The 25,816-nt window shown below is 46.9% G+C and overlaps 1 protein-coding gene across 9 annotated transcripts in view; it reads right to left on the reverse strand.

The window, feature by feature from the left end:
* NEO1 (neogenin 1) overlaps positions 1 to 25,816 on the reverse strand; it is a 1,161,518-nt gene that overhangs the window by 84,174 nt on the left and 1,051,528 nt on the right. For all 9 annotated transcript variants that reach the window (XM_069624609.1, XM_069624607.1, XM_069624606.1 and 6 more), the window contains one exon: positions 11,085 to 11,177. In XM_069624609.1, coding sequence (XP_069480710.1) covers positions 11,085 to 11,177 — 93 coding nt within the window. The remainder of the gene's footprint in view (positions 1 to 11,084; positions 11,178 to 25,816) is intronic.

A 25,816-nucleotide genomic window follows, 5' to 3' on the forward strand; every position in this document is an offset into this window, starting at 1 on the left:
TAGAGGGGATCCTGGTCAAGAGCAAGCTCCTACTTTCACCTTTACATGCTCAAGAGCTTCCAATGCCTTCTCATAGCAGGACGGGTGATGTAGCTATTTATGCGTGTATGACCTCCATTATCTCTGCTTGGCGAGGGAGACTAATGCCTAAGCAGCCATTTAGTCTGCGACCCCTGGTTGTCTCGCCAAGTGCCTTTTAACCACCGGATTAGAGGAGGAGAAAATGTAGTCTCCGGAGTTTTGTATGCCCCTATGGCCATCAGATACGTAAGGCAGGTATCTACCTGCACACCTGAGTGGGCCAGATGCACAGAGAAGGATAGCACATTGACCAGCGGGCATGTAAGCGGATCAATCTTTTTGGTCTCGTCCACTTGCTCCTGGCCGAGTCGATTCTTGCCCCTTGGATGATAGCCAGGTTGTCCTGGTGATAAATGTAGATGCTTCAAAGTGATCTGTTCAGGAACCAAGCTGCTATGGCTAACTTCTGCGGAGCTGGGTGAACCACTGTGCCCCCTGCTGGGATAGTAAGTGGGCTGGGCCCAAAGGGAGGCGTACCGGGGGCTGATCCGCCAGTCGGAGAAGTTTGAGAACCAAGGTCTTGCCGGCCACCACGGGGATATCAAGATGAGGCAGAGGCTCCGTGACTCCCTGACCTTGCAGATGACCCTGTGAATCAACGGGTGGGGGAGAAAAGCATATGCATTCATGTCGTTCCACGAAATCTGCAATGCATCCCCCAGCGATCCTCTGCCTTGCCCCAGCCATGAAGCGAACTGGTGGCATCTCCTGCTGCTCATGGTCACAAATAGGTCTGAGGGTGAGCACACATTTTGAAGATCCCCTTCAGTACCTCCCCTTTCAACTGCCTCTCATAGTTGTCAATCCCCAGCCTGCTGAGCCTGTCCACTTCCAAGTTGGATTCCCCCAGAAGATGGGCTGCTGACAAATGTTCGACAGTGCTCAATGCCAAATGTCGATGGACAACCTGCAGTGAGGTGGGGACCTGGTACCTCACAGCTTGTTGATGTAGTACAGACAGTTGGAGCTGTCCGTATAGAGACAGACTTGCTTCTGATAAAGGAGAGGAACGCTTTGAGAGCCAGCCAGGTGGCCATCATCTCGAGCCAGTAAGCCAGTTGATGTGTTCCAGCTGTTCCTGTTGTGACCATACTCCATAGACACTAGTTGTCCAGTGTAGCCCTACATCCCTCTAGAAACGAGTCTGTGGTAATGGTGATCTTCGGAGAAGGCTGCCTGAATGGTCTGCCCGCTACCAGTTTGGTCTCTGCACTCTGCCACTCCAGGTCCTGGCATAGGTGTTGTGGTATGCCTACTAGGGCTGCCTGGGAGCCAGACTCCCGATTCCAAGAGGGTGAGAAATGTAGCTGCAGCTTCCTCATTTTGAGTCTTGTGTGTGGCACAGCCAGGAGACAAGCTGCCATTACTCCAAACAGGTGTTGGTTCACCATGCTGAGGTCACTAATCTGCTGAGAAAATTCCCTGTGGCCTCCTTGATCGCCATGATCTTGTCTGCTGGGGCGAAGATCCTCTCTGCCCTGGTATTGCAAATTAGCCCCAGGAATGGTAAGCAGCTGAGGGAATGCTCCTGGTCTGCCTTTAACTGAACTGTCCAAGAGAAACATGATTTCCTCTGACAATTCAGTAGTACCCCTCCCCCCACACCCCAGCGTGCACAGCTAATAAGCCACGCAAGGCCGGGGCCATTTTGCTTCCACAGCCTTGGATAGGCTATTGGGGATGCAGGCTGGGACTGCAGGGCTGACTGTGGTAGGAGACCCTCTTGCACCTCCAGGTACCAAGGGGCGGCACGATGGGGTGAGATTTGGTTCCATCATGCTTATGTAGGGGCCAGAAATCCCTCTCTGCTTCATGGTTCCCATTGCATGCTGAGCGGGAGCCGCAGGGTCTTCATTGCAGCAGGCCACAAGAGGACTTTAATCCGAAGCAGGGTTGCAGGTAGATAAATAAAACATTTGTGTGTGCGTTTATGCAAGGGTTGGTTTATATGTGGGTGCATGAACTAGTGTGCTTGCTATGTGGGGGTGTGTGTAATGAGGACGTATGGGTTAACTGTGCGGGTGAATGAATGAACGCTGTATGCATGTTTGTGAATGAGAGAGTGAATGAAGAATGAATGATGCTGTGTGAATGCTGATACGCGTCTGTCAGGGCTGAGGTGAAGACTTCTGATTTGGAGGATGTGGGGGGTATGATTGAGGGACAGCAGCTCTTACTGTGCTTCAAGGGCAAAGGCAGCAAAATAAGTCTTCTCACATGGTGCTCGGCCACATTGGTCGGTTCCTTCTGGACATGTTTCTTTACTGTGGCCCAACATTTTTTATTGGGCTTCAAGGGTGAAGGCAGCATTAATATTCCAACATAGTACTTGCCCACATTGGTGGGTCCAGTCCGACAAGTGGCATTCCATTTTCTTTACTGGTTAGCAAGGGTGAAGGCAGCAGAATGACTGTTGATACGTGGTACTCAACCTTATTGGTGGGTCATCACTAGTCAAACTGTGGCATGGCATTTAGGGTTGAAGGCAACATAATGACTGTTCAAATATGGCACTGGGACTCATTTGGGGGTCTAGCCTGGACATGTTTCTTTACTGTGGCATAACATTTTCACTGGGCAACAAAAGTGAAGGCAGGATAATGACTGTTCCTATGGGGTACTGGCACACGTTGGTGGGTTCAGCCTGGACATGTTTCCTTACTGTGGCATGGCATTATGTTTCAGTAAAGCAAACTGGAGCAGGTTCTTATATGGTAGTACTGGCATATATTGGTTCAGCCTCCATGGATATGTTTGGGCACAGGTAGCATGAACATGTTTTTATACTCAGTGTGGGCAAAGGCATCATGAAAAAGTTTGAAAATGCTCCAATGCAATGTTGGGACTTGTTGCATGTATTGTATTTGTACATGTATTGCTTTACAAAACCCATTGCAAACTGGGGTCTTTACCCACATTTTCACAGAAAGTGCTTAAAATGCATGTTTATAACCCAATATTTTTTTTTTATAACATCGGAGGGAGCGCCCCCACCACACACCTTTATTGGTTTGGGCTCCCTCACTATACTCGGTGACTACACATATTTAGGAGAAATATTTACATCCCTCAAAAAAAGGAAATGAACCAGCTGCCACTAATGCCTTCCAATGAGAACACAATGGTGGCCTAGCCTCTTGTTACCTTGGACTGCCCACTAGAGAGGAAACATATCTGTGGCCGATTACACTGAGAATCAGGCATGTTTGTCAACAAACTAACCGCACACCAACTTGAACACACTTTATTCTAGACCAGCCCTTGGGGTGGAGAAGGAGCTCTATATAAAGGATGAGCTAGAGTGCTCGAGTGGGAGATTGTAGGAACTGAGAAGCAAAAAGGGGGTGGAGAGGTTGCAGGTGCAGAATAGGCTGGAGATGAAGGAGATTTATAACAAGGGGAAGAGATGGGAGGTAGAGAGTTTAAAAGTTAGTGGTGATGCAGGAGAGGTTGACGGTACAAAAGACTCAGGAGAAAGAGGAGCAGCAGGACGGAATTACACTGGTGGAGAGATTTCAAAAGGAAGTGGCAGAAAGGCCAGATGGCCAGAGGAGGGAGTGAAGGAGGTGGAGGTAGAGGCAGAAATTAAGACTGGCAGGCAGAAGGGAGGGGACATATTAGGGGAAGGGTTGGGATCCAGTTGGAAAAAAAGCAGTGGTGGCGAGAAACAGCACACAAACAAAGGCAGGAGTCAAGGCTGTGTGTGTATGAGCATCACTTAAGACTGAAGAGGGTCCAATGTTGCTTTTCCCACCTTCAGTTATGGTCCTGGATTCCCAGGTGTTGCAGGTCGAGCACTTCTCTGGTCGGCAACAAATGCTGGTACAAGGACTACAGAATGGAGAATGCAGAAGTACTCAATGCAAGGCCCCTCAGCACAGGCCTGGATGCCGGAAAGCCTTATTGGACGACGGCCACCAATGCACTGGACACACTTTACGTGGTCAGACTACGCCTGCTATCTCGGGTCCCCTTGATGCTGGAACCACGGAATCTGGCAGAGATGTGTCCTGTAGCACACGCGGTGGATCCCAAAGGTTCCTGGCCTCAACGCAGAACAAGGACATCTGCAGCACAGTATCCCAATCTGAGCTCAGCGGCTACTGGCTTATCTAGAAGCACTTCGGCATGCTCTTCTTCGCAGGACTCTGAGCGGATGAGGAGAATGGATTTTTCTTCCACTAAAAGGGTCATTGCTCCTTTGCAGGACTTCTGGAGTTCACCTACAAGACAGAGCTCTTCCAGGACAGCAGCAGAAGTTAGTCACCAGGCCTTCCTCCAACGGGTCTACGGTCTCCTTACAAGTCTTGCAGCTGGACAGGATACTTGGCTCCTTCAGGTTTCTTCCAGGATCTCTCTGGAATGGGTACAGGGATCCTCGTCTTATCCAAAAGGCAGTTAAGGGCTGAAACTCCCACTAGCCAACCTAAGAGGTGACTGGATTTTCCTTTCCTCACGGGTCAGAAGGCTAAGGGAAAAGATGGTCTGGGAACAAACGAAAAAACTTGTGGCACAGACATTTTTATACACTAGCCACAGCACGTAGCCAAATGTGGTAAGGCTTAAGTAAAATCGCCCCCAAAAAATAGCAAAAACTGCTACCACCAGCTTAGCTTGTCCCTTAGGCACACCTAAAGTAACCAGAAAATGTTAGTCCAGGGGAAAACAAAAAGTGCACCCCATTGTACTACAATGTAAAATGCTTTGTACAATGCTAAAGGTTACCCAAAGTGGCAACAAAGTAACAAGACTAAGGGAAACCATATTTCTCAGTACGGACAGCTTGAGGGACATGTCCGTTTCCCCATGAAATATAAAAGCCAATGTAATGAAGCTGGAGACTTCACTGCACTGCAAAAAGAGGTCAGATTGAAAAAAAAAAGCAAATAGTGTAGGAGTCCATACAAATGGAGGAAAAGGTGCTGCAAGGAGAAATGTTTCCTAACATAGCTGAATACCTAAGCCTATCAGAATCTCCAATCATCAATTTGTCAGCAGCCCTCTCAAGACAGCACTGATAAGTAATTGCAGTGTCACTCATGACTAATCAACACAATTGTTCAGGTAGAGGGGGATGGCACATAGGCATTTAGTCTTACTACCAGAAGCACAACATTAACTGAACCAACAGACCTAAACCAGGCCACTCAAAGTCAGGAGATGGGAAGACCCAATAGTGCCAGATGACCGGGCACCCACAGCTGAAAACTCAGTTGAGGACTCACAGCTGCTACTATATCCTCTCGAGAAAACCAAATGGAGAGAAGATGTGAAAGGCCTATAGATGGAAAACACACAGAACCTCACCACAAACCTTTACAATAACCCTGTAGACACCCATACCACAGCACACTGGTAATCACTCATGGTCATCAGCACATAAAAGCAAGAATTACTCTTTTTGAACTGAAGGCCTCATCAATGTGTAAAGTGCTGGGAACTCCTGCCGTTTATCGCTATGTATCCAAATATGCTTGACTTTTCTGTGACCCTGGCACATCACTTTGACGGCATTTTAGGTGGCCTTGAAGTGTACCGTCCATATTTAATTCAACAAACCTATTGAGCACCTGAAGTCATTCTGACACAATGATCCTAATGACTCCCGTCCTCCCGCTAAAGGTGCATTGTCAACAACCTCCCTCTACATCTGCCTTAATGTGCCATCTGAAAACATCAATCCACCATTACTTTATCATCCAAGACCCCCGAAAGCCCCACCAAGGACCGTTTCCACTTCCCTTACTAAGGTTACCACTACCATCTTAAAAATCCCACATCCCACCCTCCATCTTAAATGCCCATGATGTCATCAATCTTTCCATTATTATTGTCCTTCAATACAACCTCAAATACTTCACTTTACTCTTCAACCACCACTGAATGTGAGGTTCAACTGAAATCCCAGGACAGCATAAAAATTGACACTCAATGCCAAATGCATGAATTGCCAACCAACAGGACGACGAGAACGAGGAATTAAATCACAGCGAGACCCAATCACCAATTTTCAAAACTTTACAGAAAAAAAGAGATTTGCTGGAACGCAAAAGTATAAACGAAATGAGACAAAAACAATTATTGGACGCTATGTTGGACCATTCAAATCAGGAGAACCAGAAAAAGAAAGATCTGCCTCGACGAGAAACCATAAGGAAAGAAACAAAAAAACAATCTGATCGACTCGTGCGGAATGCGTCCACGGAAAAGCGAGGTAAAAAGGAGGAGAAAGGCCATATAATCATAGTCGAACGAGTGTTGAAAGCTAGAGATGGTCTGATCTTAAATAGATCAAATCTTATGAGACTTTTGCACAACGTACCACAACTACGAGTCATTGAGCCTAAAGACATCAAGATAGTGGCTTTTCCTAAAGAAGACGAAACCGATCGAATTTGCCTCCATCTGTTTTCAAAAGCAATCATGAATCTTATTTGGTTAGCTGCCGATGCACTCAGATCCCTTGGCTTTGACATCAAATCGGTTGAATCTAAAAACCAAGACCAAGGATTAAATCAGTTGCATAATTTACCTCGGTCCCCGAGCCACTCTCCATCAAGGGCCGCCCTGACAACAGACGATTTGAATGCAAAACCAATAAGGTTCTCTCCAACAATTTTGCGAGGACCCACCGCTCTCAGAATGAGAATAAAAGGAAACGTAGGATGCAAGGCGCTGTGTCCTTTAGCTGGTAGCGAAGCAGCTCTTGTGACACAAATCGACACAACTAAACCTTGGAATTGGCTCGCTGGAACATTATCCACAAAAAACAACCTTTAGATCGACTGCGGAGACGTCTCAAATAACCTGCGAATAGTGTCATGGAATACTCGTGGGCATCGACATCTGCTAGATCATCTGAATAAGGAATTACAATCGTCAGACATTATTTGTATCCAAGAATGCTGGCTTTTAGAACCCCCAGTCATGGGGGGTCCACATGTTTACTTAACAAAGGATATAAAGGTCTGAAAGGGAGACCTTCCGCAGGACTGTTGAGTGATAAAAAACGAATACAAAGGAAATATATTCCGGGTTATGACTCCCTCACCACTTATACAAATAATCATAATTCAAGAGTATAACGGAGGCTTTCATCAATCCAAGAAGCATTATCAAATTATTATTAATCTTTATTGGAATCCTAAAGCTAAGGATGGAGAGAAGTTCCTAGGAACTGTGCTTCAACACATTGACGAACTGAGAGCTGAATTTGAGAAACCCACATTAATCATTTGTGGTGATCTCAATATAGACTGTATAAAGAAGTCTCATGTTGAACAAAGAGGAGTCTCACAACAGAGAGCAACGCGTACGAAAAGATGGTTAGCGGAGATGAATAGTCGAGACCTCTTGCAGGTAAATGGAAATGTGAACGGCGACCGACAAGGAGCAGTCACATGGGCTTCATATAATCAAAACGCAACCCTTGACTATTTCTTTGTGGATAGAGAAACGTTCAAAACAATCTCTTCGCTGAATATAATTCCAACAAGCAAAAGCGACCACAAAATACTTCTCCTTACGTGTGTACCTACAATCAAACCACAGGAAAGTGCATCGGCCTACCAAAAAAACTGGCCTTACAAGGTTGAAACGTACAATGGCCTTAATAGATTACGAATAGCACCAAAAATGACATCGAAGCTCAAAAAAACCATAGAACGCTGGAAATTAACAACTAACATGGGAGTTGAATACGAAACATGTCTTTCCACCTTCAGAGTAAAATTGGGCCACAAGATACAGCCAAAAATTCCTCGACTGCATAAATATAACTCTGAACTGGCTGAAAGAAAATCAAAGCTAGCAATAAAGATAAGAGCTCTAAACAAACTGAACACCGAGGGGGCACGCGAAGAAAGGGCAATGTTAAAAAAAGCCTACCGGAATTGGGCCAAATCTCACAGGGCCTTACTGTTTCAAAGAGACTCTGAAGTGATGCTGTCAGCTACCGCCAATAAAAACGCTAAATTCATGTGGGCCCTAATGAATCAAACAAGCGTACCACCAGGAATAGAACAGATAAACCCGATCCATGAAGAAAAATGGATCCAATATTTCCAAAAAGCGTATAGCCAAGAGATGCTAGAAGAGGCTCAGACGCAAATAATCACGGACAAGACTCCTTGGAACATTCCATTCGAGAAATCGGAAATCATTGTACTAATCAACAAGGCAAGCAGTTCGCGGGCACCTGGGCCCGATGGCCTAACAAACGCCATATTAAAACAATCACCTGAAGTGTGGGCCGACATGTGCTACGTACTGTTTGAACGAATCATCAAAATTAAACAAATACCGGAATCTTGGACTAAAGCGATTATTATTCCCATTCACAAAAAGGGAGATAGATGCAAGCCTGAGAATTATCGTCCAATATCTTTGTTGGACGTAATAGGGAAAATATTTGCAGGTATCCTCTTAAAGAGATTAAAGGAATGGATCATAGACTCAAGAAACTACGACCATCGGCAGACAGGGTTCGTTGAAAGAGTTGACTGCGGGCTAAATCTGCTCATACTCAACCTATTAAAGGCTAAAATCATCTGCGAAAAACAGAAACTTTACCTGGCGTGCATAGACATGGCTGCCGCTTTTGATAAAGTGGATAGACAAATCCTGTGGAAAAAGCTAAAGCAAAGGGGATGTCCTGAAGATCTCGTGGCCGCTATTAAAGCCATGCATACTGACACATGTATCCAAGTAAGGTTAAACCAAAAAGGTAACTTAACCAAACCGATCCCGACAACAAGAGGCCTAAAGCAAGGGTGCCCTATGGCAGCAATCCTTTATAACTTTTACATTCTGGAGATAAAGGACCGGCTTGTCATACCGAGAGGCTGTTCGCCTAAAATAGGCACCTCAGCAGTGGGCCATCTGTTGTACGCAGATGATTTGATCATCATAGATAAGACCCCAATCGGTTTGCAGAAAAAACTGGAAGCCCTAGAAACATATGTCAAAGAAAATAATCAAGAAATAAATCCTGAAAAATCTGAAATCCTAATAATGAAAACATCAAGAGCCAGAGAGAAAAAGTCTTCCAAATGGTATGTCGGGAATAAAGTTATTCCAATAACAACGAGCGCAAAATATCTGGGAGCAATAATAAGTGCAGACTGGAATGACCGACCGTGGATAGAGCACATAATGCGTAAAATGAGTCAACTAACGGCACAAGCGCTTATATTGAAACAAAAATTCGGAAAGTTTTCGATCCAACCAACAGTTGACTTTTATAATACAAAAGTTATTCCGTCTGTTGCTTATGCCGGAGACACAGCACTCAGAATACCATCAGAATTCTGGGGTAAGGTCGAAGCTACATTTTGGAGAAGACTAATGAGACTACCTCAATGTGTCCCAATGATTATAATACGACATGAACTGGGCTTGTACTCCTTGCAGGCCACAATTATATGGAAAGCCCTATTAACATTCAGAAAGACACTAATCAAAGACTGTCCACCTCAATATGAAATCTTAAAGGACGAAAACATAAAAGCGCAATTCTGGCCACTGTCTAGTTGGAAAGAAAAATGTAAAGATCTCTTACAGAACTTAAATATGCCTGAGGACACACTATGCAATAACCCTAAAAGGGTGAAGATTGCGTTACTGTGTGCTGACTGGGATAAAACAGAAACTGCTCGCGCCAATTCCAAATCTCACACTCTCTCAAACAATCTCAGATCAGTACCAAAAACTCTACCTAGCTACCTGAAAAAGAGTGAGAATCCTATTCATCGGGATCTAATCTTACGATTTAGATTAAATATCCTAAGAACAAAAACAAATTTGAAAAAATACGGCATAGTAAGTGATAACATGTGCCGGCTCTGTGAGCAGGAAGTGGAATCTCTAAAACACTTAATAATGTTCTGTCCTGAACTAAGATTAGCAAGAGATTTATTCCTACACCCAGCATTAACTCCAACGTGCGGGGTGGATTCTGATTTCTGGTGGGAAACTTTGTACGTTAACCCTAATCAGAAAACCACGAGAGCTCTTGGAATTTTTCTCCAAACGATGATGGTCAAATTGGAAAACAAACAGGAATTACACAGTGAAATAGAAAAGGATCTCACGACGAAGGAAAAAGAATAACCTTTGATATATGTCTACACTTAGGCCAAACCAAAGAGGACTTGAATAAACAATTAAAAAGTGGCAAGTATGGGAGGAAATGCAATAGAAATATAAGGAAGACTTCAAGATATGGTTTGGCTTTGTAAGTGAGCGAAACAAGCAAAAGATTGTATTTATTTACTCTATATGCTTAATAAAAAAAAAAAAAAAAAAAAAAAAGAATTGCCAAATGACTGCTTCAGCAATCTTCATCCACCAACTTCATTAGAAGTCACTCAATCGGCACCTAAGCATAAACTCAAAAACTGGGCACCACTGAATCAATAGGAGCCTTGTTGGTCTCCCATCTACAATGACTAAACAGCCGTTTCATAAAACAGCCACCCAACAAATATCCAACCACCTGGCAATTGATAGCCTCAAAGCAACCCAAGCCTTGCCCTGCCATTCAAAAACAGACTGCCTCCTAAACCATCTTTTCATTTACCTAATCAGCCTTCAACAATGCATATGCCTACTGATAACCCGCAAATCGACATAACTAGCACTTGCCTCAAGTATTAACACCAACACCCTCAAACCTAAACTACTTTCATCACAGACTTTCTCACAAATAACTGAACCAACAGCACTAAACCCCCATCCCAACCATCTCTCCACCACAAACTAACACTTTAGCACCGCTAACCAAACAACCTCCATAGGCAACCACGGATAATTAACCAACCATGCTTAAAAGCCATTCATAACATCAGAAATCCCAATGGACTCATGACCCCACCAGTTGGACCGAATACTCCAAATCCTCTATTTTACTCGCTTCCATTTGGTCTCTTCCTATTCACAATCGCTCTTCCATTTCCAACACCGCCTTAACCCGTAGTTCTGACTGCTAATAGGTTTAAACTCACGTTGCGGAGGCTGAGCCTCGAAAGGCATCATCATTTTCGGTCTCATACCACGTCTTCCTGCCAGCGTAGACATACTGTCTTCAGACTCGTGCCCTGTGGAGACAAATAATGGATTCAGTTATTAAACCCCAAGCACCACTTTCATCAAAGAGAAGTAACATTTTATAAAGGGGAACCTCATCACAGAATCAAAATGTTGTAGTTAGCTTATGTGACAAATCGCAGGATTTAGTCACTTCTCCCCAGGGGGAGCCTTTCCTTGTGAGGCTAGTGAGGTGAGCATGCTACGCAATACCCTCCCTAGGGATAGAGGGAAGCAGGGCCTCACCGGTAGAAACCCCCTCCACCCCCCAACTCCAAACCGTTGGGGACAAGGACTCCTATTCTGATGAGGAACTCCCTAACCAACCCACCTATAGCCTATCGCCAGTAAAACCTGCTAGAAGAAAACATGAACAAGCTGATATGTTATTGTCATGTAGAACATTTAAGAAAACCTGAAAATAAATATTTACGTGGTACAGAGATGATGGAAACAACTGGAGCAATGCAGAGTACCAGCAGAACAAAGAAGGACGTTGACGCTCCACCGGGGAAGTCCCACGGCCGCATCATAAATCTGAGAGACCTAGGAGAGGGGCCCGGGAGTTCCAATTCAGTTGTGGAAGCGAAGCTGAAGGAAACAAGGACGCACATCTTCTGATGTTGGGAGGAAGCTGGCGCGCAAATCCTAGCATGTTGCACTCACGAACACGAAGCAGGAGAAGTTGAAGTGATCGACTAAGAAGTAGTGGGGTGACTGAAACCCAGTGGACTTGGGGAGTCCCTAAATGATGCTGAAACCACTGCAGAGTGTGCCGAACGAAGAGTAAGCAGTAGCAGAGAAGCCAACGCGATACCTGAGAAAGGTAGCTTGAACAGTGGGAGACTTGGGTGTGGTAACTGAACAACAAATGGAACATTCACCCTCATCCCAGTAAGGACCAAATATTGGAAGCATGTAAGAAGATTGAGAATCGTTACTGGAACACTCCTACTCGTCCCAGTAAAGACCAAGTGTTGGAAATACCAAAGAATGTGTGTGAGAATCTGTATTGGCACCCTTATTAGTCCCAGTAAAAACCAGGTGTGGGAAGTGCATAAGTAGTGTGAGACTTACAACTGGAACAAGCTTATCGGTCTTAAGTCAAGAAAAGGATTGGACTTTGAGTACACAGAAAGTCTCAAGTTGAACTTGCAAGGGAAGAATAGAATTCCAGCATGAAAAAGACACCATTAAAAAGTTGAAGAGCCCACAAAAACTACACGACTTGATAAAAGTAGTTACCAATACTCCTACGTCCCGTCCCCTTTCCTCCATACTTGTGGGACATCTCTCCGTCCTGTGGAACGGGACCGGAGCACTTTGTAAAAAGAATCCACATTTTTTTCAAAAATGTGTCCCTCTCTTTCCTGCACGGGGCCCGGCACGCGGCCGTAACCCCGTCCCTTTGGCTCCTACCCGCGCATCGGTCATCAGTCCTTTTCTCCGCTCGATCGGGGCTGGACGCACTTGCATCCTCGGAAGGTTTTCTTCCCTTTTTCCTCTCTGGCTCTTGCTGGCGTTAGTTTACTAGTCTGTCTATGTCTTTCAAATTACACTTTCCAGATTGTTCATCGTGTCACCGTCGCTTCGCGATGGTGGATCCCCATCCTCTTTGTTTAGAGTGTTTGGGTCCGGAACACCGTTGGGACACCTGTTTTTACTGTGACTCCCTTTCGGTCCGGGCACTTCAATGCCGGTTGGAGCGGTGAGAGGAGGTGTTCCGACAAACTCCTCCTTCGCATTTTCAGGCATTCATCGACGAGAAGAAAAAAAACGCCCGGTAAGTGCTTTACTTTTCAGAGCACCCCGGCCGGGGGATACCTTCCCGGGTTCCTCTCGGTTCGGGAGGGGCATTGATCGCTCTGTTACCGGGGTTCGCCCTGAGGTGCCCGTTGGGCCTAATAATTCTACCAGAGATTTCTCCGAGGGTCTCCGTAAGGGGCCTGTGAACACCGGAGTATGCTCCGAGGCCCCTCCTGTAGGGGCTGTTTGTAGACCCAGTTCTACTGAGTCGTGGGGTACCGGAGCTCGCTCTGAGGCCTCTCTGTCGGCTTCCCTCAAAAACAAAACCGGGGTGCGCCCCGGGGCCTTGTAGTTACCGAACGGAGGTTCGAGGCCCGCGCAGAAAAGGCTGTTACCGGGACTGGGTCCGAGGTCCCTCGTACAGAGGCTAAAGCTACCAACAGTTCTGAGAGGCCGGTCAAGGCTTTGTCGGTGAAAGCGCACCGTTCCGCTCTTGTGGTGACACCAGATCTGTTGAGGGGGCAAAGAAGCAAGGTTCTTTTACCGGCAGTGCCGAGGTCCTTCCTTTGAAGGCTCAGTTGGCGGTTGGTATGTCACGAAAACATTCCAGGCCTCATAGTACGGGCTCGGCCGAGGTTCCTCATGTTAAGGCTAAGATTAAGACCCCTGATCCTTCGACGGGGACCCCTGCCTCACTTCGTCAATGCCGCAGCTCCCCTCAGATGACAAAATGGCACCTGTTCCCGCCACTACCACGGCGGCCATTTTAGTTGCTACCCCTACAACTACGCCATCGGCTTCTGGTGTAGGGCTCGGTCTCTCGGGTGAACCTAAGGTCCCCTGTGCGCATCCTTACCGGCCGGTTTAGGATTGGAACGCAAGGATGCCTCTTCTGCACAATGTTTTGTTGCCCTCGGGGCAGCTCCTTTGATTTATGTGGATATGTCGGTGGAGGGGCCGGTGTGGCACCCTTCCCCATTACGTTCCTGGATTTGTCCACCTCATGAGAGGCCTCCTCAGGTCCCGAAACAATCTCCTGAGGATGCCTTTTTCGGTAAATTTCAAGCGCTTACGCGCACAGACTCCATGAGGGAATATTTCAAAGGGCTTTTCAAGGAGATATGTCCACCGGCGCCTCCGGCTCCACCTGTTCCTCTGGCGGTTCCGCCGGCGCCACCCTTGCCCGTGGTGCCCCCCTGCTCTCTCGCCTTTGCCTCCATTGTCCCCAGTGGACAAGGCAGTGCCTGACACTGCTCAGCAGGATCCTGACCTGTCAGATGACCCTGATCAGGACAACGAGGACCTCCCCCGCTCTATCAGAGCCTTTCATGACCGGGTAATGCACATGATGAGTTTCTTAGATGTTCCGGTGCCCGAGGCACCCGCTCTGCAGGAGGGCGTGCTTTCTGGGGCGTTCAACCTGTCTCCCTTGGAGCGTACCGGCCTGTTCCTGCAGAAGGACGTTCTGGCCGAGGTCCGAAGAGTTTGGGAAAAGCGACGCTCAGGACTTTTTGTCAATAAAAAGATTGACGCGAGGTACAGGCTGCATTCTTCGGAAGAGGTGGCCTTGTCGTCTTGTCCGCCTCCCTCCTCCACAGTGGTGGCTGCGGCCACTTTGCAGTCCAGGCCTGCAGCATCCTCTTCCACAACGGCTACTCAGGTTCTGGGAAAGGAGGACAAGCTCCTCGACTCCCTCGGGAGGAAAACCTTCGCCAACTCGGCCTTGCAGCTCAGTAAGGCCAACGCCGAATTGATATTGGCGGGAGCTAACATGCGGATGTGGAAAGATCTGTCGGAGTTTGAGGAGCACATCCCGGTCGAGAAGCTGGAAGACTTCAAAGGAGGCCTTTCCGATGCCAGGGTCTTGGCCCAGGATCTCCTGGAGGCTGCGGCTCATCACGTAGACACCTGGCTCGGGGCCTGATGCTTGGGGTTGATAACTCACGGCAGGCGTGGCTGCATGCCACTAAATTTTCTAAAGAAGTGCAAGACAAGGTGTTGGACCTTCCATTCGATGGTAAGGAGCTTTTTCATTCTTCTACTGATGTAGAGCTCACCAAAACCAAGGATAGCACTCAGACGGCTAAATCATTGTTCTGGTTAAAGCTCCTTTCAAATCCCAGAGACCGTTGTCGCAAAGTCGACCTTCCTCTGGTTTTAGGGGCTTCGACTGCAAATCTTGCAGAGTGGATACTCCTGCGGGGAATAATCGCCGTAGACAACAGCGTATGCAGTTTTTCTTCTGCTCCTCAGCCTCCTCATCAGGTTCAGGTGGCACCGCCACCGATAAGCCTGCCAAATGAGGGTTTTCCGTGCTTGCACGAGACCCCGGTGGGAGGACGCATTGCGTCTCATTGGGAGGCGTGGCAGACCATCACAGCAGACAGATGTGTCTTGTCAGTCGCTCGAGCGGGTTTCCGCTTACCTTTACCCCCTACCCCACCCCTCAACCCTCCTTTTCAGCTGTCTGGCTCACCTTTCCTCAAGGCCGAGGTTCAGAAACTTCTGGACCTCAGAGCTGTGGAACCCGTTCCCCTTGCGGAACGAGGGGAGGGCTTCTACTCCCGGCTTTTTACAATGCCCAAACCCAACCAGGCTGGCCTGTGCACCATCCTAGACCTTTCCCAGTTCAATCTTTTCCTACCCCAAGAGAAATTCAAGATGATCATGCCGGGCCAGATACGCTCCTCTTTGCAGATGGGAGATTGGCTCAGCGTGGTGGATCTTCAGGATGCGTACATGCTTATCCTGATTTGGAATCCACGCAGGAGATACCTCCGCTTCTCTTTGGGAGAGGAGCACTTCCAGTTTCGGGTGCTTCCTTTTGGCCTCAGCTCGGCGCCGCGTGTCTTCACGAAGATGATGTTGGTGATTGCGGCCTATCTTCGTCTCCAGGGTATCCATGTGTATCCTTATTTGGACGACAGGCTCTTACGCAGCCCTTGTCCGTTGGCAGCAGCGGGCAACCTCCAGTCTCTCCTTCAGCTCCTGTTCCATCTTGGGCTGTCAGCGAACTGGCGGAAATCCTCCAGGAAGGTCTCACAGGACCTGATCTTCCTGGGTTTTCGTTGGAACACGATCGACTGCAGAGTGTATCTGTCCGGGGACAGAATGGCGGATCTGTTGGCCACGTGTCAGATGTTTGCGCAGTCGGAGAGCATGTCGGCCTGGTGGTTCCAGAGGCTTCTGGGCCTCATGGCCTCGTGTGTACTGGCTCTTCCTCTTGCTCGTCTCAAAATGAGACAGACCCAGATGGCTCTTCGGAATGCATGGAGTCAGGCAGTGGATCCAGCTTCAATGCAGATGATTCCGGATTGAGAGTGGACCTGGACTGGTGGTAATCTCTCAGCAACCTGTCGGTGGGCGCGTGGTTTCAGGACCCAGCCCCCATGGTGACGATCACGACGGACTCCTCCCTTCTGGGGTGGGGTGCGACGTTAGATCTTCAGGTCTCAGACCTCTGGTCGCCTCAGGACAAGCTCCTGCACATAAATCATTTGGAGCTTCTGGCGATCTTTCTGGCGCTCAGGGTGTTCAGACCGCTCATTGTCAACAAGGTGGTCCGCATAAGAACAGAATACGTGGTTTCAATGTATTAAATAAACAAGCAAGGGGGAACAAAGTCTCCCCCCTTCGTGGACCTGTCCATCCAGATTTGGGAGTGTGCCGTGCTTCATGGTGTCTGGCTGCTTGCAGTGCACATCCCGGGCCAGCTGAATGTCACAGCGGATGCCCTCAGCCGGCAGACAGTGGTCAGCTACGAGTGGGAGTTGAAGGCGGAGGTCCCATCATGGATTTTCTCGCGTTGGGGCACACCGGAGGTGGACCTCTTCGCCACGGAGGTGAACAAGAAACTTCCTCAGTATGCCTCCAGAGGGGGGCTGGGAGCCTCCTCTCTGGGGGATGTTCGAGATTCCATGGCACAACATGAGAGCTTACGCCTTCCCGCCTCTGCCTCTAGTTCACCGTGCAATTTGGAAGTTGAAGAACTCTGTGAACTGTTCCCTTCTACTGATAGCCCTGTGGTGGCCGGCCAGGTTTTGGTTCTCAGAACTTCAACACCTGTCGGTGTCTCCGCCGATCAGGTTACCAGTAACTCCCGATCTTCACCAAGGGGAACAACAGATGTGGCACCCCCCCCCACAATCACTCAGCTTGGCGGCATGGTGCCCGAGTTCAAGTCTTTAGAGCATCTGAGTTTGTCTTCGGATAACATGCGCATTATCCAGGCAGCCAGGAAACCCTCGATCAGATCTCAATACAGGAGTAAATGGCTCAGGTTCTGTCATTGGTGTTTGGAGAAGTTGTTGGATCGAGGGTGGCCACGATTGACACGGTGCTGTCCTTCATGTCCTCCCTAGCAGAGTCAGGGGTTCATGTTCTGTCATGCAGGACTTATCTCTCAGCGGTTTCCGCTTGCCTTTCTACAGACCTTTGTTCTTATTCTCCAACTAATCCAGTGGTGAAGAGGCATTTTGCTGGCTTGACACGCCTCTACCCTCCGGTTTGTAATCCGCACCCGCCATAGGATCTAAATGTAGTCCTGACGGCGCTGTGCCATAAACCCTTTGAACCAATGGCTAAGGTAGACCTCAAGTACTTGTCTTGGAAAGTGTCCTTTCTGGTCGCCGTTACGTCAGCGAGGAGAGTGAGTGAGCTCCAGGCATTGTCGGTGGAGCATCCTTTCTTGCTCTTTCACAAGGACAAGGTAGTCCTCCGGACAAACCCGGATTTTTTACCGAAGGTGGTGACCGAATTCCATCTGAATCAGTCGATCTCCCTTCTGGTCTTTTTTCCGAACCCTGCCTCAGAGGCTGAAAGGGTTCTACACGGTCTTGATGTCCAAAGAGCTCTTAAGTTCTACCTGGACAGGACGTCTGAGTTTAGGAGTTCTTCTCAGCTTTTTGTGACCTTTGGTAACCCTCAGGGCAAGCCGGCACCTAAGGCAACTATTTCTAGGTGGATCGCCGCCTGCATCATGGAGTCTTTCACCGTCCAAGGGCTGAAACCTCCTAAGGGTATCCATGCACACCTGGTGCGGAGCAAGGCAGCTGCGGTTGCTTTTCAGAAATATGTCCCCTGGGAGTCCATCGGTAGGGCAGCTACTTGGGCCTCCTCATCTGCTTTCTGTAAGCATTACTGTCTCGACATGACCTCAAGAGCGGACGCTCAGTTTGGTCAGGCTGTGCTGAAGAACCTGTTTCAGTAAGGGGTATTTCCATCCACCCGTAGTTCCTGTAAGGCGTGCTTGGGAATATCCCACAAGTATGGAGGAAAGGGGACGGGACGTAGGAGTATTACCAGGTTACTCACCGTAGTGACCACCTAACTCCTAGTCCATAGTCCCCTTTCCTCCATATGCCCGCCCGCCGTCCCCTCTAAAAAGGTTCCTCTGTTATTGCTAATGGGTCTTTGACCTGGCGATAGAAAAGGACTAATGGGCGATGCAGAGCTAAAGTGGGCGGGGTTAAGGCCGCGTGCCGGGCCACGCGCAGAAAAGAGGGACACATTTTTGAAAAAAATGCTGATGTTTTTTGCAAAGTGCTCCCACAGGACGGAGAGATGTCCCACAAGTATGGAGGAAAGGGGACTACGAGTAAGGTGGTCACTACGTTGAGTAACCTGGTAAGAACTACATACAAATACTTTAGTAAAGTGAACCTGTTGAGAAACCAGCCCACAGGCGAATGGAGTCAAATCTCCAGGTCCTTAGTTGTTTATTGTAGTGGTAGGATCAGGGTAGATTAGACAGCGGACCAATCTTCCTTTTGCACTCACCGACAACTGACGAGCATCCTCATTAGGTTTTGGTAGGTAGGCCAACCCTGTAGTTTTGGGAAAGTTAGGAATTTTGACTTAATGAAGTAAAATATCTAAAATGGAAGACTAGAGTGTCATCCTTCTGACCCGCCACACTTCTAAAAACAGATATCTTTTTGCTTTTAGAGCTGTCCTGCTCGAGACTGCTGCTTCGGGCACGGGCCAACTTTCTCCAATATCCCACTTACAACCATTGAGAACTTCCCAACATTTTAATGCAAGAGAGCTGGCACTACTAGGTTAACAAAGGTAGCGTGATTATGGTTGGTGCAAACTTTCAGGAAGAATGCAGGCAAAGTTTCATTATTAAGATATGCAGCTTGATCTCGTGTCAAGCGCTGCACCGTCAAGAAGATGGATGGAGCACAAAATAACAGAAAAGGCCCTTTTTGAAACTTGGTATTAAAGCCAAAAAATGCTTAGTGTAGGTATAATTGTAAGCCCAAAGTACAAATATTCCCAATCAAGAAATGCATCCGATACAACAGAGTTGTTTTAGATGGAACTGAAAGATGTGAAGTGTTGAAATACTCCCTCCAATGTAAGTTCCGAACAGAGTTACATAGCTCTCTGCTTGCAAATGGATTCCCGAATCACTTGTCAGTCTGGACACTATTGGGCAAAAATAAACTGTTGCATAGAACTTCTAAAAACTATTACTCCTCAGGGACTGGTACAGTCACGACCTGTCTACTTTGCAAAGTATATTTTATCATCTCAACTAATTTACAAGGCGAGGAGAAAAATAATGACCAATTGAGCAGCAGCATGTTTATGGTGAAGTTTTAAAAGACACGAGGCACAATGTGCAGGGAGGATCAGTAATCATTTATTTATTCGGATTTTCAAAGCGCGCAACAGCCCAGGGGTATTGTGGCGCTTGTTACATCATGGCTTAGTTACAGATAAATGAACATTTGCAAATTACAGAAAGGTTGTTATTGTTAGACAAATTATAGCAACATTTTAAAACAAGTTGCATTTTACAGGGCAAAGAGTGAGGTTTTGAGTTTTCTTCGAAAGGCAAGAAGATAGTTTTCTGCTCCGATGTCTCTGGGTAGTGCGTTCCACGATTTGGCAGCAATGTATGGGAAACCTAAGCCGCCGGCTTTGGTTCTATTGATTTGTGGGATGTGGAGTTGGTTAGAGAATTGTGTCCTGGTGGGTCGTGTGGAGGAGGATTTGGTGATTGTCTCTGATGGGTATGATGGTGCAGAGAGAGTGAGGCATGTGTAAGTGAGGGTGAGGATTTGGAGTGTGATACGCTCTTTGACCAGGAGCCATTGAGCTGGTTGTCTGGCCCGAGAGATGTGCTCCCTTTTTGGAATTCTTAAGGCTGCACAAAGAGCATTGTTCTGCGTGACTTATAGTCTATTTAAATTTTTCTCGGATGTGCCTGCCAGTAAAGCATTGCAATAGTCTAGTTTGGCTTCAATGGTTGCTCTAGCTATTGATAGACGATTAGGTTTGGATAACTATGGTTTGATGGCGTTAATGAGTTTGGTGGTGTAGGCCAATGAGGATGTGATCGCACTAACATATCTAGTCATGGATAGAGTGGAGTCAAGGTAGACCCCCGGTGTCTTGACAGCTGTGGACACAGGGATGATGGAGTTATTAATGGTAAAGTTGGTGTACAGTTTATCAAGTTTGCCTAGGGTATTCTTTTGACCTAATATGATTATTCCGGTCTTATCCCCATTGAGGCATAGGCTGTTGACCGCCATCGAGGCCTGGTTGGTAGAATAAATTGTATGAAGAGCCTCAGTGTCTTTGTGGTATGAGCCAGAGAGAGGTAAGAGTACCTGTGTATCATCAGCGTAATTCGAGTACGCAATACCAAGTGAGTGAAGCTTGTTGAAGAAAGGCTCCGTGAACAAGTTGTAAAGCATGGGTGCTGTGCAGAATCCTTGTGGGACTCCGCAGTGGATGGTGGTGGGGGTATCATTTGCTGTGTTAGAGAATACCTTCATTGCTCTTCCTTCAAGGAAGGTGACCTAAAGAGCTGCTTCTTTGGAGAAGTTAGCTGAGTGTGTAAGGTGAGATGTGAGAGTCTTGTGGTCAACAAAGTCGAAGGCGGCCGAGAGGTCTAAAAGTACCAAAAGGGCTGGCTTGCCTTTGTCCATGATTTGGGTGATCTGGTTCTTTAGATCCACCAGGGCTGTTTCAGTGTCATGTCCTTTTCGGAAACCAGATTGCCTAGTCCCTAGGATAGAGTGGGTTTCCAGGAAGCGTTGGATCTGGCAATGGGCAGCTTTGTCCAGTAACTTAAGGAGGAAGTAAACAGTGGTTATTGGTCTGTAGTTATTTGGTTGTAGAGGGTCGCGAGTAGGCTTTTTTTAGTAGGGGGGCGGACCCAAGCCTCTTTGAGGCTGACAGGGATAATGCCTGTTCTGAAGGAGGCACTAATGAAAGGAGTAAGGAGTGGTGCGAGGCGGTGTGTGCAGTCCTTGATGAGCTTAGGTGGACAAATGTCCCCTTTACAGGTAGAGGGTTTGAGGTTTTTGAGTAGGTTAATTACGCCTAACTCAGTGATGTCCCTGAAGTTGAAGACTGGTTTAGTGTAGTTGGTTGAGGCGGGAGTTGAGTTGGTTTGTTTAGTCCCAATATGATGAGGTAGGGCTTTGCAGTGATTATACATGAACCCTCACTGACACTTCAAAAAAGTGATCTCTACATTGAAAGTAAGCAACCTCATCAACCACTGGCCTTGTCAGAGCTGTTAAAAAGACATGTTATCAGTGTACCACGTTATTTGAACCGGAAAGAGGTTACTAGCTAGGAGAGAACACGTGTGTTGAATCCATTATAGAATCTCTGGCAACTAAAAGAGATCATTACAAATGTTTGTAAAGCGCCAAGCAAATAGGTGCAACCGAATCCTGTACAAGCAACACACATAAAACTGGCTGCGCAAACAACTAAAAAACAAAAATCATTAAACCAACTTAAGGTATTGGGGGCAGTGTCACTCTGTCATGCTGCACACCAGAGTCCTTCAAATTCTCGGCAACCCTTTGGTGAGGGATGTATCTTTTCTACGGGGAAACGGGTTTGCAGCCAGAACGAAAGACCAGACATCTCTATAGTAGTGGCTACAGCAGAGCAGTCAGGCTTAACTCGAGGGAGGCAGGCAGGCAGTGAATTCACCAAGTTCCCCTGAGAATGCACTACACAGGTATAGTGAAAAATATACACTTATCAAATTACAAATAGACTATCCATTTGGTAAGTACTTTGGGTTAAACAGTTAGAAAAAAGACTTGGTATACTTAGTACGTAGAAAGCAGGAATGATCAGCAAAGATCCAGTCCATTGCTAGACTACATATGTTGCCCACTACCTGGTGGTAGTCACAATTCAAGGGCAAGGACGAAACGGGAGCCCTGTACAAAGTAGAATAATGCATTCACATAGTCCTAGTCGGGATCCAAAATGCCAACTCAACAGCCAAGAGTACTCCAAAAACTATAAAATAAAGTAACATACATGAAGCAAATGCACACCATGCATAGCACCTAGAAGGAGAAAAGGTGGTTAATATTTTAGTACTGCAGCCAAGAGAGCCACCAGAATTTACGATAGGATTGAGCTGATAGTACCAGACAAATAATGTCTTATTATACTCTTAGAAATAGGACCATACAACCATAACCCCAAGTCTAACACAGTAGGAAGAAGTCCTTGCCATAGACAGAAGGGTAGGATTTTAAATATACATCAAAACAGGTCTTAGTTGTAGAAAAATAAAACATTAAAAATCAGGGCTACTGGTTATAAATCCTGTTTATGGGGAAAAGTCAGCCAAGTTTGAGTTCTACTCCACAGTTGCGGAGAAGGCAGCAACCTATTTAAGTGGTGGCCAAGGTAAACCCTAAAGGAGCATGCCAATCACAGGTTGGCAATCAGGGAACCACCGGAAGAAAGTAAGGATTCGGGCCATTGCAAGTGAATGGAAAACGTGGCTCAAGGAAGCCTGCAGAAAACCCTGGACCACGGGGGACTGACTCCTCATGGTATCTTGAATAGCCCACCAGTCCAGGGTCAAGAGTTAAGTAGCTACGGCAGCAGTTCCCAACAAGATGAAATAGGGCCTGCAAAAAAAACCTGGTAAATCCTCATTTGCAGGTCAGGTAGCTGGACCTGGGTCACCCAGGGACTCAAACCCCAGACCAATGATGACCGCGGCACCCACAAGCCAGGAACGAAAACAGCAAAGATGATTCTAGACAGACTGAGGATCCCAACTAAGCAAATTCAATCTGTGCAAGGAAGGGCACCAGACCAGCAGAAAAGGGTGGCTCGAGTGACCAACAGTGGAGGCCGCCCAGGATGACCCAAACGAGGAGTTAGTAGTCCCACACACGTTCTGGAGAACAGCTTCCTATGGAAAGGAACACAACCAAGCAGCATTTCCAAGGTAACTAAAATTGTTACCTAAAATTGGAGGAGAATAATGGTAATTTGCCAGAAGGCAGGTTAGCAACACACCAAAACGCAGCACAATTTGGGCAGAGCCAGAGTATCCCCTAGATATACACGACATTCACATATGGCCTGAAACAGCCCTCCAATCACACAAAGGGCCCTCCAATCACACAAAGGGCCCTCAAAGGTTTTTATGGCCAGCCAATTTGCTCGCCCTAAAAACCACCAAACATCCAGGTCCAAACACACTGTATGTGCATTGGCCAGTCTAGGGCTAACGACTGGTTTAAATCAGCCCAAACCACCACTTGGGATTCAGGGCTCAGCTCTGAGAGAGCTCATGTTTGCACAACAGCCATTTTAAGCCTGACTTGTGGTTTACCCAAACAAAAGATTGACCCAAAAATAAAATAGCAGTATTCCAATAGCTACCAAAAAGTCAATTTCGCTACTAATGGCCTAAATTGGCTTGCTCCACTAGTCTAATCTAAACTAAATCACAGCTGTCACCAATCTACTTCCCAAAGCCAATGTAGGGTGATAAAATGACCCAAGGGCCAAAATAAATTGGGTTGCTTAAAATACACCCCTCTCCTATGAGCCATATGCGCTACTATAGGACCATATACATAAAAAGGGTCGCAATGGCAGGGGGGCTATTTCTCCGACCAGAAACAAAGGACAGAGATCCTAAAAACCAAAGGGTACGAAAGTAAAAAGGTTAGGGGTCCCATAAGAGTGACAGCAGCATCCCCAGAAATTGGAATTCTGCCCAAAGACCCCCAGCAGCATGTCTAAGCTGCTTTCAAGATTCACATATAAATGTCATTAGCCAATGGGGTCATTAGCAGCATCAGATAGGCCTGGCCGTTACTAATCTTGTGGACCACTCCACATGATTGAACTAACCACCTAGCAGTCCCACTTTGTACTCACAACATAACCTATGGAATACAGCAAGGACCAAGCCTATTACTTCTCTTCAGTATATACATGGCCTCACTGAAGGACTCGACGAAAGGGACAGACTTTCTAGCTGCAATTATGCAGATGTCAATTTTTAAAATGACCAAGATAACACTTCAAAATAAGAGATCAATTGCCATACTCAACATGGATGACCGTTCATCTTAAAGTGCACCCAAGCAAAACAAATCATTACTCCACACCACAAGACGCAATAACTTGGCCTACAGAAATGGGCACCTGTCGGATACCTCAAAGGCCATCAAGAACCTTGGGACTCTTATCTTAGAAATGCACTGGGAAATACATTTCAGACCACCTAATGCTCGATCAATCGCACAATGCACTTCCTCGTCTACATGCACAGGACCCTCACTGTGATGGCATTGTTTATCAAGAAAAAACTGCAAGCATCACATCCCTTGGCATGCCATATTACCCTAAGAAATGTCATTGCATCCATATCACAGCAGCACGACAACTTAAACCAACATGAGGTAAAGCAATGCAAGCTCCAACATCACTTCTTACCGGTTAAGAAAAAGATCAATTTCAAAGCACGCTGCATCACCAATAGCACCCTCAAAGGTCATGGAGCCAAATTCATTCAAGGGATGGCTATCCAATACCAACTAAGGAGAACAATGTGATGCAGGAATGATGGGCTCCTAGAAACCAAATGATATGCCAGAAAGCAATACAGAGAAGCAGCGTTCTCAAACATCATAGAGCAACACACTCGCTCCTAAAAGACCTGCACAATCCAAGATCATCCAACTTGCAGAAAAACCTTCCAAATGCATCTTTTTAACATACCCAACAACCTATGGCAACATCCTGCTAACCTGCATATCTTTCGCATTGTACACATATACTACGCTGCTTGTGCACAGCACACTAAAGAGCACGTCCATCAGACTTCAAACTCCACAAAACTACACTCCTAAAACAAACTTCCATGACGACCCCCGGCCAATGGATCATAGCACCGCAGGCACACAAGGCTCCCCTGTGGTGAGAACTGTGCTTCTGCCCAAGACAAATAAGGCCTAGAACCAGTCCCACAGGCAGGGCTCATGGTAATTACAGTCTGTACACGCCAATACAATGGCAAAATGGTCTTCCATCTTGCCAATTCTCACTTTAACGTAGCACTTCTCAGTCTCCAATAGAGTACCCGGGGACCATTTAAATTGTAGCTGTGTGCATTATACATCCGGTACCTTACATGATGCAAAGGTGAAACAATTTCACCACAGGAAAATTCTACCCCTCCGAACTTGATGGTTCTTCATTGACAATACAGAATTAGAGACCACATGCTTGAGTTTACCTGGTTCAATCTCCTTTCTAGGGCACATTGCCAGATTAATCACTTATGAACATTCCCTAACCTGTGACTCGAGATTCTTGCCGAGCACTACACATCCAACATACACCAGACAAAAAAGGTGACAACCTGCCATAGGGTTGCCTCCTTGCACAGGAACCGTGATTAGACACTCCCTCCGAAACCCCAAGGTACACACCCCACCTCCACCGTAGCTCATCTCCCCTGCCCCCCTGCTCCAACCTCCACGTCGATATCGCTCCACACAAGCCAGAGCGGCACAATGGAGAGTAAGAGTTAAAAGAATTGACCCCCCCCCCCGACCATCCCACACGAGAGAATTGACCCTCTGAGCATTCC

Source organism: Ambystoma mexicanum, chromosome 11 (genome assembly GCF_040938575.1).
Source record: "Ambystoma mexicanum isolate Mex_15411 chromosome 11, UKY_AmexF1_1, whole genome shotgun sequence".
NCBI lineage: Eukaryota > Metazoa > Chordata > Amphibia > Caudata > Ambystomatidae > Ambystoma > Ambystoma mexicanum.